The 16,218-nt window shown below is 40.9% G+C and overlaps 1 protein-coding gene across 6 annotated transcripts in view; it reads left to right on the plus strand.

Moving 5' to 3' along the window:
* frmd4ba (FERM domain containing 4Ba) overlaps positions 1–16,218 on the plus strand; it is a 41,942-nt gene that overhangs the window by 6,258 nt on the left and 19,466 nt on the right. For 3 of the 6 annotated variants that reach the window (XM_056364399.1, XM_056364417.1, XM_056364408.1), the window contains exons 1-7: positions 9,200–9,501; positions 13,200–13,265; positions 13,371–13,465; positions 13,680–13,772; positions 14,059–14,143; positions 15,563–15,619; positions 15,982–16,004. In XM_056364399.1, the coding sequence (XP_056220374.1) occupies positions 9,340–9,501; positions 13,200–13,265; positions 13,371–13,465; positions 13,680–13,772; positions 14,059–14,143; positions 15,563–15,619; positions 15,982–16,004 (581 nt within the window). In that variant the 5' untranslated portion in view covers positions 9,200–9,339. Of the gene's footprint in view, positions 1–9,199; positions 9,502–13,199; positions 13,266–13,370; positions 13,466–13,679; positions 13,773–14,058; positions 14,144–15,562; positions 15,620–15,981; positions 16,005–16,218 lie in introns of those variants that run through there. The other 3 variants (XM_056364426.1, XM_056364435.1, XM_056364446.1) reach the window with 3 other exon arrangements.

Below are 16,218 nucleotides of genomic sequence, written 5' to 3' on the forward strand. Positions count from 1 at the left end.
GATCCTAGATTCCACTCGCCCTCCAACTCCTATCCCCTTCAGTTTAGAAAGAAAGAAATCATCCAGCTGCAGTCACCTTCACCACTGCAGCTTGGGATAAGGAGGGGGGGTGGGGGTGGGGGGGTGGAGGAGGAGGAGGAGAGAGGCAAGGGAAGTCATTATCACCTGCCCCGTGGACCGAAACCGAGCACCCCGCTGGTCCACTCAGACAGGCCAGGCTGAGCCCTGTGACAGGGACAGCGAGCCGTGGAGAGAGAGGGAAGCCGCATGTTAGCAGTAACATGCAGGGAAGATGTAGGTGTGCGGTGATACAATGGCGAGGAAACCACGTTAGAGGAAACCCTGTAATTTTATTGAAAAAGCTGTCTTTGATCTAGAGGTCTTTTCAAAGTTGCATTGTGTTGCTGAGAGGCTTGGCTACCTCCTTTTTGAAACACATGTGTTGTCCTGTATGAGTGTGTGTACACCCATCCCCCTACTCTACTGTACTCTATTGTAACAGCAGGATACAATAGCTGGATTTGTCACATGTACAAAAGCGTGCTCGCTCAAGACGAAGACGTGTTGTGGCGTCCATCTGCAACATTAGCTCCTTCAGTTATAGTCAGATGGTAGAAATGAATGATGTCAGGACAGTGTGTGGTGATACTGTGGCCTGGCAGAAAGCTGATATGGAGACGGTGTGCAGGGCACGGCTGTAACAGGTGTCAAGCTCACTGGGAGGAGGGATAATACTGTATCCCCTGGGGAAGGCAGTGTTGTGTTAGACTGGGGGAAACGAATGGTGGTGTTAGCAAGTGTGCAAATACATGAATAAAAGAATGAGTTTATTAATTGATGAACTGATAAATTAATTGAATCATTTCTCAAGCAAATTTCCAAATGGTTATGGTTCTATCTTCTCATATGTTTGCTACTTTTTTCAGTTTTATTTAATTGTAAATTGAATGTATCTGGGTTTAGGACAAAATGAGTGATTTCAGTAGTTACTTTGGGCGATGGGAAACTTCTTACTTTTTAATCAAAAAGAGTAATCAGTAGATTCATTCATATTGGAAATATACAGTTGATTATCACTTTAGGTCACGTCACAAATTATAATCACAGTTTAGAGGAGTTTAGAGTGTTGCGGAAATCAGTAATATTCATTTTAGTTGCTACGTAAATTTGTTTTGATTGAGCTCAAACTGAGATGAGGCCAGATGAAGCTGTTAAACCTTTATCGCAGGGCTGTGTTTGACATTATGTGGCATGTCCCTTGATTACCATCGAACCCCTTGTAATTTATTTAACTGTCCAAATGACTGATGATCTGTGTCGTTGGCCAAAATTAAATGTCATGCATCCCTTGGTAATACTAACTCCACCCAGACAAAGCTTTTACAGTGCATGTGGGAAACTGATCTGGATTAAAACAGCCTCAAACTATCGTAACTGTCACTTATATCAGAATAGTAGTAGGTCAGTTATTAGATAACACATAACAGAAAATTAAATGAAATATTTTACTTTCAGTAGTTTTTGTTTTTAGCTGATGCTACTAATTTGTACATTCTTGAAATCTGAACTGTTGAGATAGCTGAAAACACTGTACAGAGCAGATGTGGCCTAATGCTGTGTAGTAGAACACACTGTAAACACTTGTTTATTACAGATATGGCGAACACACAACAATGTTAGCAAGCAGTTGCCTACACATTCAGCAGACACAAGTTGTGTTTCAATATTCACTTTCCTTTTAGCTCAGTTTTGGTCTCCACCAACCCCTGACAAAATGGTCTGGCTCTTTTGCTGCTATAGATTGTCCACTTTTAACTCTCTAGTTGCAACTTTCTTTCTGCATTTTGGTGTTGAAACACGTAGAGGTTTCTGACACAGCTTTTGGTGCTGCTAAAGTGGTTTTTTTTTTTGTTGTTGCTGAAAACAGCAGCCTGCTGCGAAATGAAATGAAGTTCATGAGAGCTGTGAGAGTGAACCAAAAACATTCAAGTTGTGGACCTTAAAACCAAAACAATGAGCTGAGAAATTCTAAAATGCTGCAGAGCTGAGGGGATCTGCGGCATCAGGTGTTGATTCTCTTTTGGTCCATCTTTGCAAGTCAAACCTTTCATTCTACATATATTCATTTGACCCAGTATTTTTTCAGTTGCTGCTTCATCTCCCTCCCTTTCCTCTTGTGCTGGATCTTTGTCTGTTACTTTACTTTGGTTTTGCTATTTGAGGTCAGTCGGTGAGATTTTTCTTTCTTCTGTTTCCACAGCAACTCTGAGAATATTTGTACAGTTAAAACCTTAATTTGTTCCCGTTATGTCTTTTCTAACCAATAAAATATTGCAAAGCGACGAGACGTGTTCTCCAGCAGCTGTTTCAGAATATTCGATGGGTTAAACAGTGAAAGTATGAATTAGACACAGCAGCAGTAAAGCAGGAACAGATGCCCAGTTTTGAGGCTCTTTGCTCTACAAGCTCTACCTACTTATAAATCCCCATTTGACTCTCAGTGAACTCACCCTCCCTTCAAATCACAGCACCTCTTGAAATCGCTCTGACAGAGCTGGAACCTTTGAGAGCTTTCAGCCCATTGGGAGCTTTTGTATTTATACGGCAGGACAAAAATAGAGGTTTTCTGCCATGTTGGTGGTTGCTTTCTGACAGGACAGTGGCAATATTCCCCTGAGACCACTCGCTCTGTGATGTCTATTTGAGCCACACAGGTTCTGCTGTGTGCCTGTGCAGCATGTTAGCTCGCAGAGTTTACAGCATCATATGAATCAGTTGTGATTTTTTTCAGGCATGTGTCGTCTGCTCAGATAAGGCCATGTAACTGATCTGATTATCTAGTTAGTAAATTGGAATGAGAGTGATAAGCCAGAGGGTCTCATTACTGTACATCATCTAAATGCAGATATCAGCTGCCGGAAACCTAATTGCAGACTGTAGCCGAAAATGGATTTAGACATTTCAGTGTGTCTATACAGTATGTAAATGTATTGGTTTAACTGAAGGGAGCTACAACCCTGGCAGGGGTTTTTAGAGTTCATGGCTCTAAATGTGTTAAGGGCACAATTTCATGTATCAAATTAAATCAGGTTAATATAGATTATAGCTGCCAGATGTAAATTCAGATGCCAACATGTCAGAAATCAAAGTGGAGATCCACTAATTGGATGTTACAACTTTATGGTGAAGCAAAACAAGGAATATCCTTTGTTTTTAGCATTAGTATTAGCTAAAAGTTAAGGCTTGGTTTTGGCTGCGTGGCTCTTAAACTACTGTTTTAAGATGGTTCATAGGAACTGCGACCTTTTCCTGGTTCTCCACACACTCTCCCCTGAGCATCATTCGCAATTATGGATGGAAACTGAACAGATGATTGTCTTAATTCATTTATTTTTTTCCAACACAGCCTGTTATTCATGTGCATTTACAGAACAAGGACAGTCAATATTTCCCAGCGTGGCTCTGAATGAAAACAGCTTTGTGCTGTCAACATCCACAGTGAACTGTTGGTGAACTGTGAGGGTTTATTGCATACAGATAATTTAAAGTCATAATCTAAAGTCATAAAACATTATAATATGGATGCTTTTTAAAATATATCTGGCTTCTCAATTTTGGATCTGGAACCCTCTTCATATTTATTCTTCTTTTTCCAGAAATTTTAATATCATATTTATATTAATTATATCAAGTTTTATAGGCTATGTCTCAGAAGCCAAACCGTTTAAAATGATTCTGAATTTTTTTTCTCCTTGCTATAATTGCTCCCCCTCCTTTGCCTCAAGGCTCATTACAGCCCCTCAGTTGTAGTGTCTCCTCCCCTCCCCCTCCTTTGCGTCATCTACATTGCTTTCTCTTTGTTTCATTTGGACCCCTGTGGCGATGGTCCACAGTGACCATTCATATTTTCCATCACTTGGCTATGATATTGAAAACTAATGACACAAGCGCTTTATGGTCCTTGTACGAAATGTTGAGGCAAATCTAGGAACCCACAGTCCCTCGGGGGAATATTTTGTTGCAGCAAACAGTGTGAGGCTGCTGGCTGACACTGCGGCCTCTGCCTCCCACACGCTTCCCCCTGTCTGACCTCCTCCTCTTCATAGCATCTGGGTTATACACACGCATGGTTTGTCATGGCCTGTGGCCTCTGGTGTGACCCTAAGCCCCGTCCCATACAGCAAGAGAAGCTGGCCCCAAATCCCCAGACACAAACGGCAAGCCGATGGGTGGATGGTGGCAGCATGAAGCCCGAGGCCCTCGCCTCTTTCCCTGCCTTCTTTTCTTTCTCTACCCCCTGCCGGGCCACACAAAGCCGGGTTTGACTGTACCGCCTAAATACACACAAAAAGCTTTTCTGTCTCTCCATTCATTTGCCTGATGGAGCTTTATCACATGGTGTTAATTGGCTGTAATTAAGATGTCTTGTGGTTTCTTAAATAGATGCAGTGACAATTTCAGTCATGACGGATAATGGCAACCTCTCACTTACTGGCATGGTTTTCAAATCTGAAGGCCTTAGGGTAGACACATCTTTATAAAAATGGAGTTCCCTTTGTTGTTATTTTCAGCTGGAAATAAAAGACAAGCCAGCAGTGTGTCTAGGGGAGAATAAACAACACAAAGATAAGCTAGAACACATGATATTTCATTTTCAGGATACTCATATGTGAGACTTGCAGTTGCAAAACCCATTAAAAGATGGATCATAGTCTATGCATGACCAGAAATGGCCCTCTTTCATGTTTTATGAACTTGATCTATTCATGTATGATGTATGACTACAAATCTTCCTCCTGTGAAGTGTCATGATTTCTGACAGTTGTGACCACCTGCTCCATTTCTAACAACAAGTGACGGTCAGGAAGCGTGCGGACAGGGTCCTGTGAGGCAAGGACATTATCAGTGGAAGTTAACCGTCCTGCATATGTGTGTGTGTGTTGTGCAGTGTGTTAGACATTCTGCATAGAGAGTCTTCCATTCAGTGCGTCAGCTGCAGTCACAGTATGTGGCATAGTTCGTCAGCTGTAGGCCCGTGCGGATGACAGCTGTTTGCCTGCCCTGCTCAGGCTCTGTTACATTCACTCGGAGGCCTTCCCCTTTTAGACAATTAATCTACCACTTACTGTACACGGTAATTGCCATCCCATGTTGAAATGAGCCCGGGGACAGGGAACTGTGATGATCTTAGCTACGCGGCTGCCCCCTTCATGCCCTGTCTTGTATTCTCAACAGATTCAGGCCTATTAATGCTGAACTTCTGGGACTGAACAGAGCAGCATGTCAGTCTGTATTCTTATTAAACTTTCAATCCAGGCATCACAAGTGAATGAGGCCCTTATATTAGGAAAAAGGGCATGACATTGGCATAAAGGTAATAGGAAACCCCTCCAGAGAACATAATTTACCACACAATTTCCACTACTAAACGTATTTTATCTTTTGGTCCCCCAGGGTTGTGTGCTACTCGATTTCCCCATCTGCTGGCTGTAAAGAGGAATTGCAGCATGAACACTAAATATGTCAGCCACCGCTGCGAATCCACAACAATTGATTGTACTCTGCCTAAGGGGAGAAAGCATAACAGTTTGAAAAGAGTGAGCCTGTAAGTGAGCACAGTCTTGTGTGCAGCACATGACTTGTGTAGAGAAATGGAGCGACACTAGAGTGACATCAGAGAGGGTTACGGACCGTGGTCTGAGGTCATGGTGTTTGGTGCCAGGCTGGAGACGGGGAGAGGTGGAGATTAGTAGACAACAGTAATGTAGACCATGAGTTAACCAGAAAGAATCCTCATTGTGAGGTTATTGATTTGATTATTTAATAGACAAAGTTTAAAGCTGTTATGATCAGTATTTTTTATATTAACAATGGATCACATGACCTTGTGTGTGGTGTGAACGGGGTCACTTGTAGTTATGAGCAGAGAATTTTCACTTTCATTTCAGAGTCTGAAGTTCCCCTCAGCTTTATGGAGCATTATGGCATCTTCTCTCTCATCACTCTCATCAGCATAATTTCCAGACATCATTTCCAAAACCCACTGTCATACATGCCAAACACTGGACAACCAGAGTTCGCGACTAGCTAGTGAACACAGTGTAGCATTTAGCTGCTAAAGAGCCAGATATTTCCAATAAGAGCTGGTGGAAATAGAAGACTAAAAAAAAAATTGAATATGGGAAGTTTAACTATTTGACACTCAATGCTAACGTTGCTACGTGTCTGCTATATGTGCAAATAAGCAATTGTTTGCTAACATGTTAAGCATATCAGCTGCATGAGATGCTAATGTGTCAGATTTGTTTGCAGCTTGTTCCACTGGCACCAAGTGGCCAAAAAAATCAGGTGATGAGCAGGTATACATGTTAATGATACACATATATTATACATAGCCTACAATATATCAGTGGAATACTGATATATGGGCACTTGTGAAACGGACAACTTGAGGATCAGATAGGCTGCTTGATGTATGTCTCTCAAAGTTAGTGCAGACAGTTAATTCCCACTTTCCCCCCAGGACACCCTCCCTGACTCCCACAGATTGATTATAGCTGAGGTCGTCGACTCTTCCTGCATCTTCACCCCACCAAACTCCCAGTATGGAGTGTGGAAATCAACTGGGATTAACTGTAGCCTGCAGGCATTCCTTACACATATGTGTGTGCTCTCAGTAGACACAATGCCTGCATGTTCTTGCACTGAAAAATAACAACTACTGCCTACTGGCTGCACTGAACAGACTGTTTTAAGTCATTTGATTTATTTTGTAGTCTTGTGATCTTTTAATAAAAGTACATTTTCTGTGCATATAGAATGTTATTTGCTTATTCCTTCCTAAATGGACTAACCTTTTCTTGATTCTACCACAGGGATCTGCCCTGTTGCAACTTGTTTAACATATTGGCAACTGCTTCTAGAAAAGTCATCTGAAATATGTGCTGCAGATGCATCCGAAGCCCCGTAGGCCACATATTAACATTATGTGGACCAGAACACGCTGCTCTCCTTTACACACGTGGCGATCATGTGTGTGATCACTAGCGGCTTGTGTCCACCATATGTTTGGCTGTCTTGCCTGCTGTCGCTTCAGACAGCTGTGGCCTTGCACGTCTGTGCATGTTTATCATGGTTAGCTGGTTGCAGTGCGTGTATCTTCAGAAATCCTGCCCTCCAGAAATGGATCTATCAGATTCAGGCAAAGCTTGATTAGCATCAATAGTCTGACAGGAGAGGAATTTGCTGTGTCATTATTTTATCAGTCTATACATTATTGTTCTTATGTTTGGATGTGGTTCCAGTTGTGGTTCTAGTTGAAAAAAGAGCATATTGGGAAATTCACTGCTGACCACGGAGCCTGGTATTTATTTCCAATTGTGTTCCTTACATGTTTTCCAAGATTTAGTTGAGAAGATTAACACAACTCTGATGTCTGTATGGTAAATATGAAGCTTCATCCAGCAGCTGATTAGTTAGTTTAGCATAGGCCTATAACCTGGAAGCAGCGGGGAAACGCAAAGCTAGCTAGCCTGGTTCTGTCCGAACAAACCAAATCCACCTCCCAGCACCTCTAAAGCTCACTAATCATGACGTTATGTCTTGTTTGTTTGTACAAAAACTGAAATGCAGAAATTACAAGTTGTGGTAACAACAAAGTCTCTGGAAAGTCATACAGTCAGGCTAGGCTTTATATTTATTGTAGGCTACAGGCGTGAAAGTGGTATTGATCTATTTATGTGACTGGTGGAAAAAAGAATACTAAGTGGAAATCCTAAAATGCTGAGCTATTGCTTTAAAAGCACAGAACATAGATCTGTTTGTTTCTGTAAAAGCCCAATGTCACGTCTGCTTGCCACTGCTTAGTATAGCCAGTTCACTGCCTGTATAGGTCCAGTAATTGATACGTTCATTTCCAACATATAGGCTACGCTTGGGAGAGGATTTACACTTGAAGTAACATGCAGTGCAACTGCACCCGCTGCAGGCAATTACATGCACGACTGATAAGATGAGCACTTGTGTTTGTTATTTGTTCATGTAATACAGGGTGACTTAGTACACTGGGACATCTATAACTGGGAGCTGACTGTATCTGTTTGCCACTGTCATCAATAAAACAGTAGATGCATCATTCATTTACTCTACCTGTTATGTTTTTGGGAATTATTAGTAGGAAATTTTCCGTAATGTGTCTTGTAATATTGGTCCAAACCCTTCCTGTGTGTTATTACTGCAGTTGTAGAGGTCACAGTATGCCTGCTCTGAGGCAATTACGCTGATCATGTTCAATGAAACAGCACCATATTGACTGTGGACACTTAAGCTTTCTTGGAAACTAGGGTCACGTAAACAAACAGCCAGATATTGTTTCCAGATGAACTGCAGCACGTCGCTGCTGAGAGATGCTCCATCTCATCTGTTCCTCTGCTTTGCTTTTGTTTTTTTGTCTTGTTTATCTGAATCAGGTGTAAGGCCTGTGTGCGACATGTTCATATTAATTGCAGCTGTGCAATGGAAGACGTCTGGTAGTGAGTCACAGGCGCCTTTACCTCGCAATTGGAACATCAAAGCCTTTCTGAATGTTTTTTTTTTCCAAGCAGTTTCACTTTTAGTTTTTGCCCTGTCAGTTCTACCATCCCTGCTGATCCAAACAGGAGCAATTATTTTTAGTGTTCCTGCAGAATATAATGGGTGGGGATGTCTGGTCTCCTCAGGAAATTGCTCCCACATCCCAGACAAAGTGTCAGACCATTCCCACACCCTTTTTCAGACAATGAAAGAGAAATACATGCTGAAATTAAACAGTAAAATAAAATTTGAAGTCATTGGCCTTAGCTTAACTCTGCATATTTTGGTGCAACTTTATTTTGTGATATTTATTTTACAGAGGAGAAAAAAAAAATCTGCTAAACAAAACATTTTCACCATTATACTTCAAAGTATTCGGAGGTTGAGTGGCCAGCTGGAGTTTGTTTCTGTGTGCATTGGATTTGTATACAAGTGTGTTTATGTGGAGGGGAGTTGGAGCCTCTGCAGCAAGGGGCCTCATGGATCTGTCTTGCCCTCCCCTGCACTCTATGAGGCAGTGTTTTGGACCAGGGCCCAGGACCAAGCCTGAGGCACGCTGCTCTGCTCCAGCCTCTCCAGAGCGCCGACTCTCACTGACATTACATCAGCTGGGGAGACATAGTAGACTGTGTGTGTGTGTGCTGGAGTGTAGATGCTCCTTTCAGCTTGTTGCTCTGTAGCAAAACAAAGTGGTTTGCAGATCATCTCTTTTCCTGCTGCTGAATCTGTGAGGTGTCAGCAGGAGAAAAATAGAAAAGGCTCTCAGCCATGGCTGTGCGCATCATACGAGGAATGGAAGACCTGGTGGCATCGGGCAGCCAGCTCGTCTGGAGCCTGGCACATCAGACCCTGAGGAGGTGGTACAACCGTGGGCTGATGCCATGCAGACGCTTCTTAGAAGCCTGGTTGAGGATTGGAAAATGCTACCAGGTACGACAGATCCTTGACCAGTGGGAGCAGAAATCATTTATTTATAAAGGAGTTTTATTTATTGCTTTCTTAACAGCACATGTGATAAATTACTTGTTGCCAGGAGGATTTCTTTGATTGAATTTTTATGCCTTATATTACCTGTGATCTTGTTTCAGTTTTCCTGTGAGTGAAGTGAGTCAGTACTTTTTCTCATTTGGCTCATTAGCGTATGCTTGTGTTTATTTGTATGACTGTGAGGAGGCGCAGGCTGCCTCTCGGTGAGTTATAAAGCCTGTTTTTTAACAAGGGTCTCTCTCCCAGCACATATGGCAGTCATTAGAAAGCAGCATGACCAGCTGTTTGATCTCACTGTCTGGCTGAAGAGGAGAACTTTCAAAGTAGGCTTTGAAATGCATTGTTGCTGGAACACCTGAGCGCGGGCTGTATGGTTAACAAGTCTTCCTCTCGTGTTCTCCGCGTAAACTTGAAATAGATTGTGTCGTCTTTTTTTTTTTTTTTTTTTCTTTTTCCCAGCATACTGCCATGTGAAAACATATTCTGAGTTAGATGGAATTTAGCACTCACTGTTTCAGGAAATTTTTACATAACAGTTTCCTCACCTATTCTGCAATGAGTAAACCAATGTACTCCGTTCCATTCAGATTACAATATTCTCACTCACCTCAGCCAACACAAATTTCGGTCTTTGACATCTTTTGAAAGTGCACACAACACCTGACACTATTGAAACAACCTTGTGTGTTTCTTGTTCTCAGAATAACACAAGTATCAGGTCCCTTTTATTTTTTAGGCAATTTACCAGAAAGCTGTTTTTTCCATTCAGAATCACATGAGCTGTCTACATGGGTGGAAAAAGTATTCAGAACATTTACTTAAAAGTAAAAGTAAAGTAGTCATTATGGTAAATTGCCCCTGTATATTAATATATTAGTGGAACTTTATTATTTATCATGTAAGGAATGTTTTAATGTTGTAGTTGGTTGGGGTGGAGCTGATTGTACAAACTGATGATATGTTATTTAATAAATCTTGATCTGAAAAGTGACTAGTGGCAATATCTTTTACATACACTTGTTGGAGAAAATAGTGCAATATTTCCATCTGAAATGTGGCAGAGTTGAAGGATAGAGTAGCAGACCTAAAAATGTACTTAAGTACATCATTTAAGTGAATGTAATTAGTTTATTTCCACCACTGTGCATCCTATAACTACTCAGCCCAGCTTGTGGTCACCTGGGGTTAAGCGGGTGAAGTGGTGGGTTGTAGACCTGATCAAAGCTGCAGGGTGGGCCCAGCTCAGCCTGAGCAGGTCAGCGGCTGAAGGTCGTGTGAAGAGAGCACCATGAGGCCCCCTGCCTGTAATGACAGGGCTGCAGGGGGATGACCTCCGTGACACAGCTGTGACCTCTCTTTTTTATCAAGGAAGACCTCAATCTGAAGCTCAGGTCCTCACTTCAGCAGGATGAGAGCAGCTTCTGTCCGGATGAAACTGTCTTTAAAACATTTAGCGCCACTTTCTTAGTGGTGTGGAGGAAGTGATGCATCTGTGAATAAACTACAGCACTGTATCAGGCTACGCTGTGTTTTTACAGTACATTTGATGTTTTACGAACTCTTTTGAAACTGGTTATGCATTGACATAGGGAGAAAAGACCGGGAGATGAGGGATTTTGAGTCAGTTTCACTTTTGAGAAAGTGAATCTAAAATTCATTGTATGTGAGCTTGAAATCAGACTAAAGGCCTTTGTCCATTTCTCTGTGTTTTGATGTCACTGGCTAACAACAATGCAGCATTGAGAGATAGGCACTTGGAACGATTGTTCCCTGAACAGCCTCAACAATTCGTCAGAGTGTTACTATAGTGATTAATCCCTGATTTAACTATGGAATTTACTGTATGTAATTAACAGGCTCTACCATTTTTCCCATCAATGCAAATCACTTAGAGGTCTGGTTTTCATTGAGGTTAGTTCACTTTTTTCTTATTTTGGTCAGTGAAGATTCTTGTCTCTTCTGCCACCACTGGAGATATTGAGCTTTAAAAATCTTTTAAAAGTCCCTGCTATGCAGCTCATACTTGGACATACAGTAGAAAAAGTGGGTATGGCGTGGCGTTGAACTACGTGGCTTCAGAGCAAAAGTTAGCGTATTACCAACTTAGTGTGACTGCAGAAGAAACCCTTTGTTGAGTAGTAAGCTCTGCCCACAGAGCCGTAAATCTCACTGAGGTTCAGGGCGTTGAAAAACAGCAAAGTGGAAAAGTAACTTGTACAGTATGAAAGTGAAATGACAGCTCTGTTGTGGTGCCGAGAACAATATGTCCTGGTAGACTGAAGTTTAACGCCATGCCAGAAAGTGTCTTCCCACCCTGCAGTCCCGTTGGACGTCAACATGACCCTCACTTTCCACCACAGAGGCCAACCAGTTGGATGCCACATGTTTTTCATTGAAGTCACAGAAATAAAAAAGACGTCTGGGACACATTCCTGGGCAGCAAACAGCATCAAGGCAACACAAACACACACACTCTTGGCAATGAGGCTCTCCCTAGTGTTTCTGAGATCAAGCAATAGTAAGATACCTACGTTTCTACTGAGCAATGTAGATCCACACAATGATGAAATAGGAAAGCAGATTTTTCTGACATTGCACTAAGCTCCCAACTACTAAAAGACACACTTTTAATGAATTACAGCCAATTTGTATCAGATGTTAATGTAATTACAGCATTTGTCAAGTTATTCTGACAAAATTTTATTGCTCTTTGCAGAAAACTGAAACAACCTTGTTAATAGACGGTGGTCTATGTTTCTCTTTCAGCCCACTATTGACGTGCGCTGCAGTGTCTTTTTTGATGCTGCCAGTAGTGGGCAGCAAAGTCAGGAATTTTAAGATTCACACAGTGGCTTTAATTAATAGGCGAAGACAGTGTCATCAGAATTTGTACAAGGAATTACACATTTTTTTTTACGTTGGCAACAGCTTAAAACACAGAAATATGACTTGAATATTATTCATCACCTCACATTAATATCTCTGTCTTGTCCTTATAGGCTGCATGTAAAACTTGCCCTGTATGAAAGGCAGTTCTGCTGACTGCAATAGACTGATTCTTAAAATTATTCATCTAAACAATAGAGTGGAAATTCAATTAAACTTTGCAGCAGGACTTCATTGTCTTTTAGTTTGGTTGCTTTGCAGGAGAGGAGAACATGAGATGATGACATCTCAGGGATTTTCAATGGACCAGTGTTGATGCAGAGGAAGGATATGAGGGTGAAAAAGACAATAGTGTGCATAGGAGCTAATAACAAAAGGACCTAAGACTCTTTGTTTATAATTCACAGTGCGCTTGTAAAGAGCTGATTTATGGCTGAAATATCTCTGCTGCACTTTTTTTTTTAACACAAAATAAGGAAGACGGTCTTACAATGACTTTGATCTTTTGGCGTGTTGCTCCCATGTGGACATCTGCCTGGTGGCTCTCCTTACCTATTCATTCAGCACAAAGACAAACATGACATTGAGGTGAGTCACTGTTTCACTCGCAAAAAAAAAAAAAGAGCAGCCATTTTATCCCTGGGCTAAAATAGTGGAAGGACGGCTGTGTGTGGAGAGGCACAGGTAGAGGTGGAGACGGTGTGATTTGACCCTTGCTTTAACTGACATGTCTCATGTGGTCTTTTTTCCTCTAGATGACTGAAGGCCGTCTTTGCCAGGTTCACCTCCTCGATGGCAGGGATCTGGAGCTGCTTGTGCAGGTAGTTTGTCCTTCTGTAATTTTTCTTTTGTGTTTCAAGCACATCACATTTTAGTTACGGTTATGGTCTAAACTCAGCTCCTGTGTTTTTATCTAAACTCTCCAGCCCAAGCTGTTGTCCCGCGACCTGTTAGATTTGGTGGCCTCACATTTTAATCTGAAGGAAAAAGAATATTTTGGATTGTGCTTTATCGATGACACGTAAGTACATTTCCTAATATAAGATACATTTATTTTGCAGCCCAAAAAATTGCTATGCCCTGGTAATTTGGGTGTGTGTGTTAATTTATTGTATTTTTGATTGAAGTCATTAGTTGATTCTGACCCAATCCTTGTTTACAGAAGGAGAGAGAAAGGAAAGAAAATTAAGATGGCAGTATTCCAACATATGATTTATTCTTTTATTCCTGCTCAGTGGTCAGAATAACTGGCTCCAGCTGGATCGTAAAGTCCTTGATCATGACTTCTCCAAGACTTCGGGGCCTTTGGAACTCAAGTTCCTTGTGAGGTGAGTGCCCTCGCTGTGAAAGCTTGCCAAATGTGGAATCCTTTCTCCTGCACAACAGCCTATACTATTGAAAATCTGAATGTTTTACAAATAAGACTGAGATGTGAATCATAGAAGCAGCTGGTATAGTGAGGGCTTCACAGCCTCCAAAGGCGTGTCCTAGCCAGCAGGTGGCAGTGATGGGACACAGTTTTATCCCTACTGTGTGACTGCCACATTACTTACTAATTCACATGATGACTGGCAAAATGCATTGACATGAACCTTACTTATAAACTCTTCACAGGTTTTATATTGAGAAGATCACCTTCTTGAAAGAGAACACAACAGTGGAGCTGTTCTTCCTGAATGCAAAATCTTTAGTGTTTAATGTAAGTGTTTTTAATCATTTATTTTCTGAAAGCATGTCTCATAGTTCTTTTTGTATCTCCTAACCAAATTTGGCATGTCATTTAGTTCCAGGTCATTGCACACGATCATTGATTGCCTTATGAGAAGATGCCTAATCCAACTATTGATCAGCTACCATTCTTGTTGGTTATTACCATAGAAACAGATTTCATTCAGCTTGGGGTTCATGGTCAGATGGTCACATGATCAATATTTTGTCTGTAACTTTATATTGTTGTCTGTATATTGTTGTGTTGTCTGTGAAGCGTACAGTTCTTCATTTTTATGATTTCACATATGATGTCCTTTTTTGTCTTTAGACTGAGTTGTTGTGTATACATCCAGCAACATTTATAACATTATATTGGCAGTTTATTGTGGTTATATTTGTATATTGTTGTAATGCTTCTGCAATTCGTTTAAACAATACATACCCAACACATATACAACTCAAGACCACACACTGTCCAGCAGTTATTCAGAATGCTGCTTTCATGTGCTGTCGGAAATTCTATAACGTTTGCCAGTGTCATGTACGTCATATGTTATTGTTTAGCATCCATTCACATTCGACAGAGAGCGTACACAACAGTCACAACACTGTCATTATTTTAGACGTATGAACATATAAGGTATAGGTTTTATTGTATATTTAAATCACTTGGGGTTCATGGTCAGATGGTCACATGATCAATATAAATTTTGAAAATTTTGGACACATATTGTTGTCTGTAGTTGTATAGTATATTAATTTTCCACTGTCCAAAAAAAAAAAAATTAAACATGAATCTTGCAGAAATTTTTTCTAGTAATAATATTTGTGTTAAATAATATTATTTGCTTAAGAATATCAATAATATATCGGCGATCAGAAATGTATTATATGTGTGTTAAGTTGAGTGGAAAATTAAATAGCTTACAAGTAAAATGGTGTTAAAGTAACCAGGTAGTTCCTGAACAAGGATTTGGAACTGTACGAGGAGCGCCTGAAGGCAGCATGTGATCAAACGTTGCAGTGCAGTTTTTTTTCGCGGGGAGAGCAGACTGGTCACCATGGGAGACGGAGACTGTTGAACCTGCTTTCGGACCATACCACTTTACTGATGGGGGCTCTAAGCTCAAGCAGGACTTTCAACTAGGGTTTCTACGTACCAGTGCGTGTTTTGTCAGTTATAGAAAATAGCACGATAACTCAGGAACTGAACAACAGTATTGGAAACACTTCTCGGACAGTTTTAAACACCGTATTGTCTCTGCGGCAGTGGTTTAGTCGGTAACGGTGGGACCGAGGTACGGGACGGGAAGATTTTCTCTCAAGTCAAGTGTTTCGGGCAGGCTGTACTTTGTGTGTGAATGTTTTTTTGAAAAAAAACATGCTAATTTGACAATTTTTACAACAGGAGACCATCGAAGTCGAGAGTGAAAATGTTTTCAAGTTAGCTGCATTCGCATTGCAGGTAAGAAAGAGTTTGTCGCAGGCTTTCCAGACTGTGATTTTGTCACTCACCCCAAATGTGAATGAAGATGGTCGGGACACGCAGCATTTGAAAACAGTTGTCTCTTGAGGTTGCTTCGGTCGGAGTCATTGTTAAAGAAATTGACCTTTTTATGTTAACACTACCCTTTGAAATGAGCCTTGTGCTTCAATGCAGTGTTTACTATTAAGAAAATGTAAATGTAGTCAAATGAAATATGTTCATTCGTGTAACGTTACTACCTCTGTACAATTGTGCAGGTAGCTAACATTAGCATTCTGGTCAATTTAGTGTTTGTTTTTTTTAATCATGCTTAATTAACTACATTATTTTATCTTTTTAAGGAGGCCAAAGGAAATTACACCAGGTAAGAAGTTATCGATATTATAACGTAAAAGCCTTGAATGAAAGAAATACAGAAAGGTCTACCCAAAGGTCTTTGTCACATTAAGTTGTCTTTTCAGTTTAAACACGTTTTGAGTGAGCTGTACAGGATAACTTTTAGCTTTGAATAGTCTACAGACACAATGTTTTTGTCTAGCATGTCAGGTATACAGAAAAAAACATTTTTATCAACTGGT

This window comes from Seriola aureovittata, chromosome 2, assembly GCF_021018895.1.
Source record: "Seriola aureovittata isolate HTS-2021-v1 ecotype China chromosome 2, ASM2101889v1, whole genome shotgun sequence".
In the NCBI taxonomy this organism is placed as follows: Eukaryota; Metazoa; Chordata; class Actinopteri; order Carangiformes; family Carangidae; genus Seriola; species Seriola aureovittata.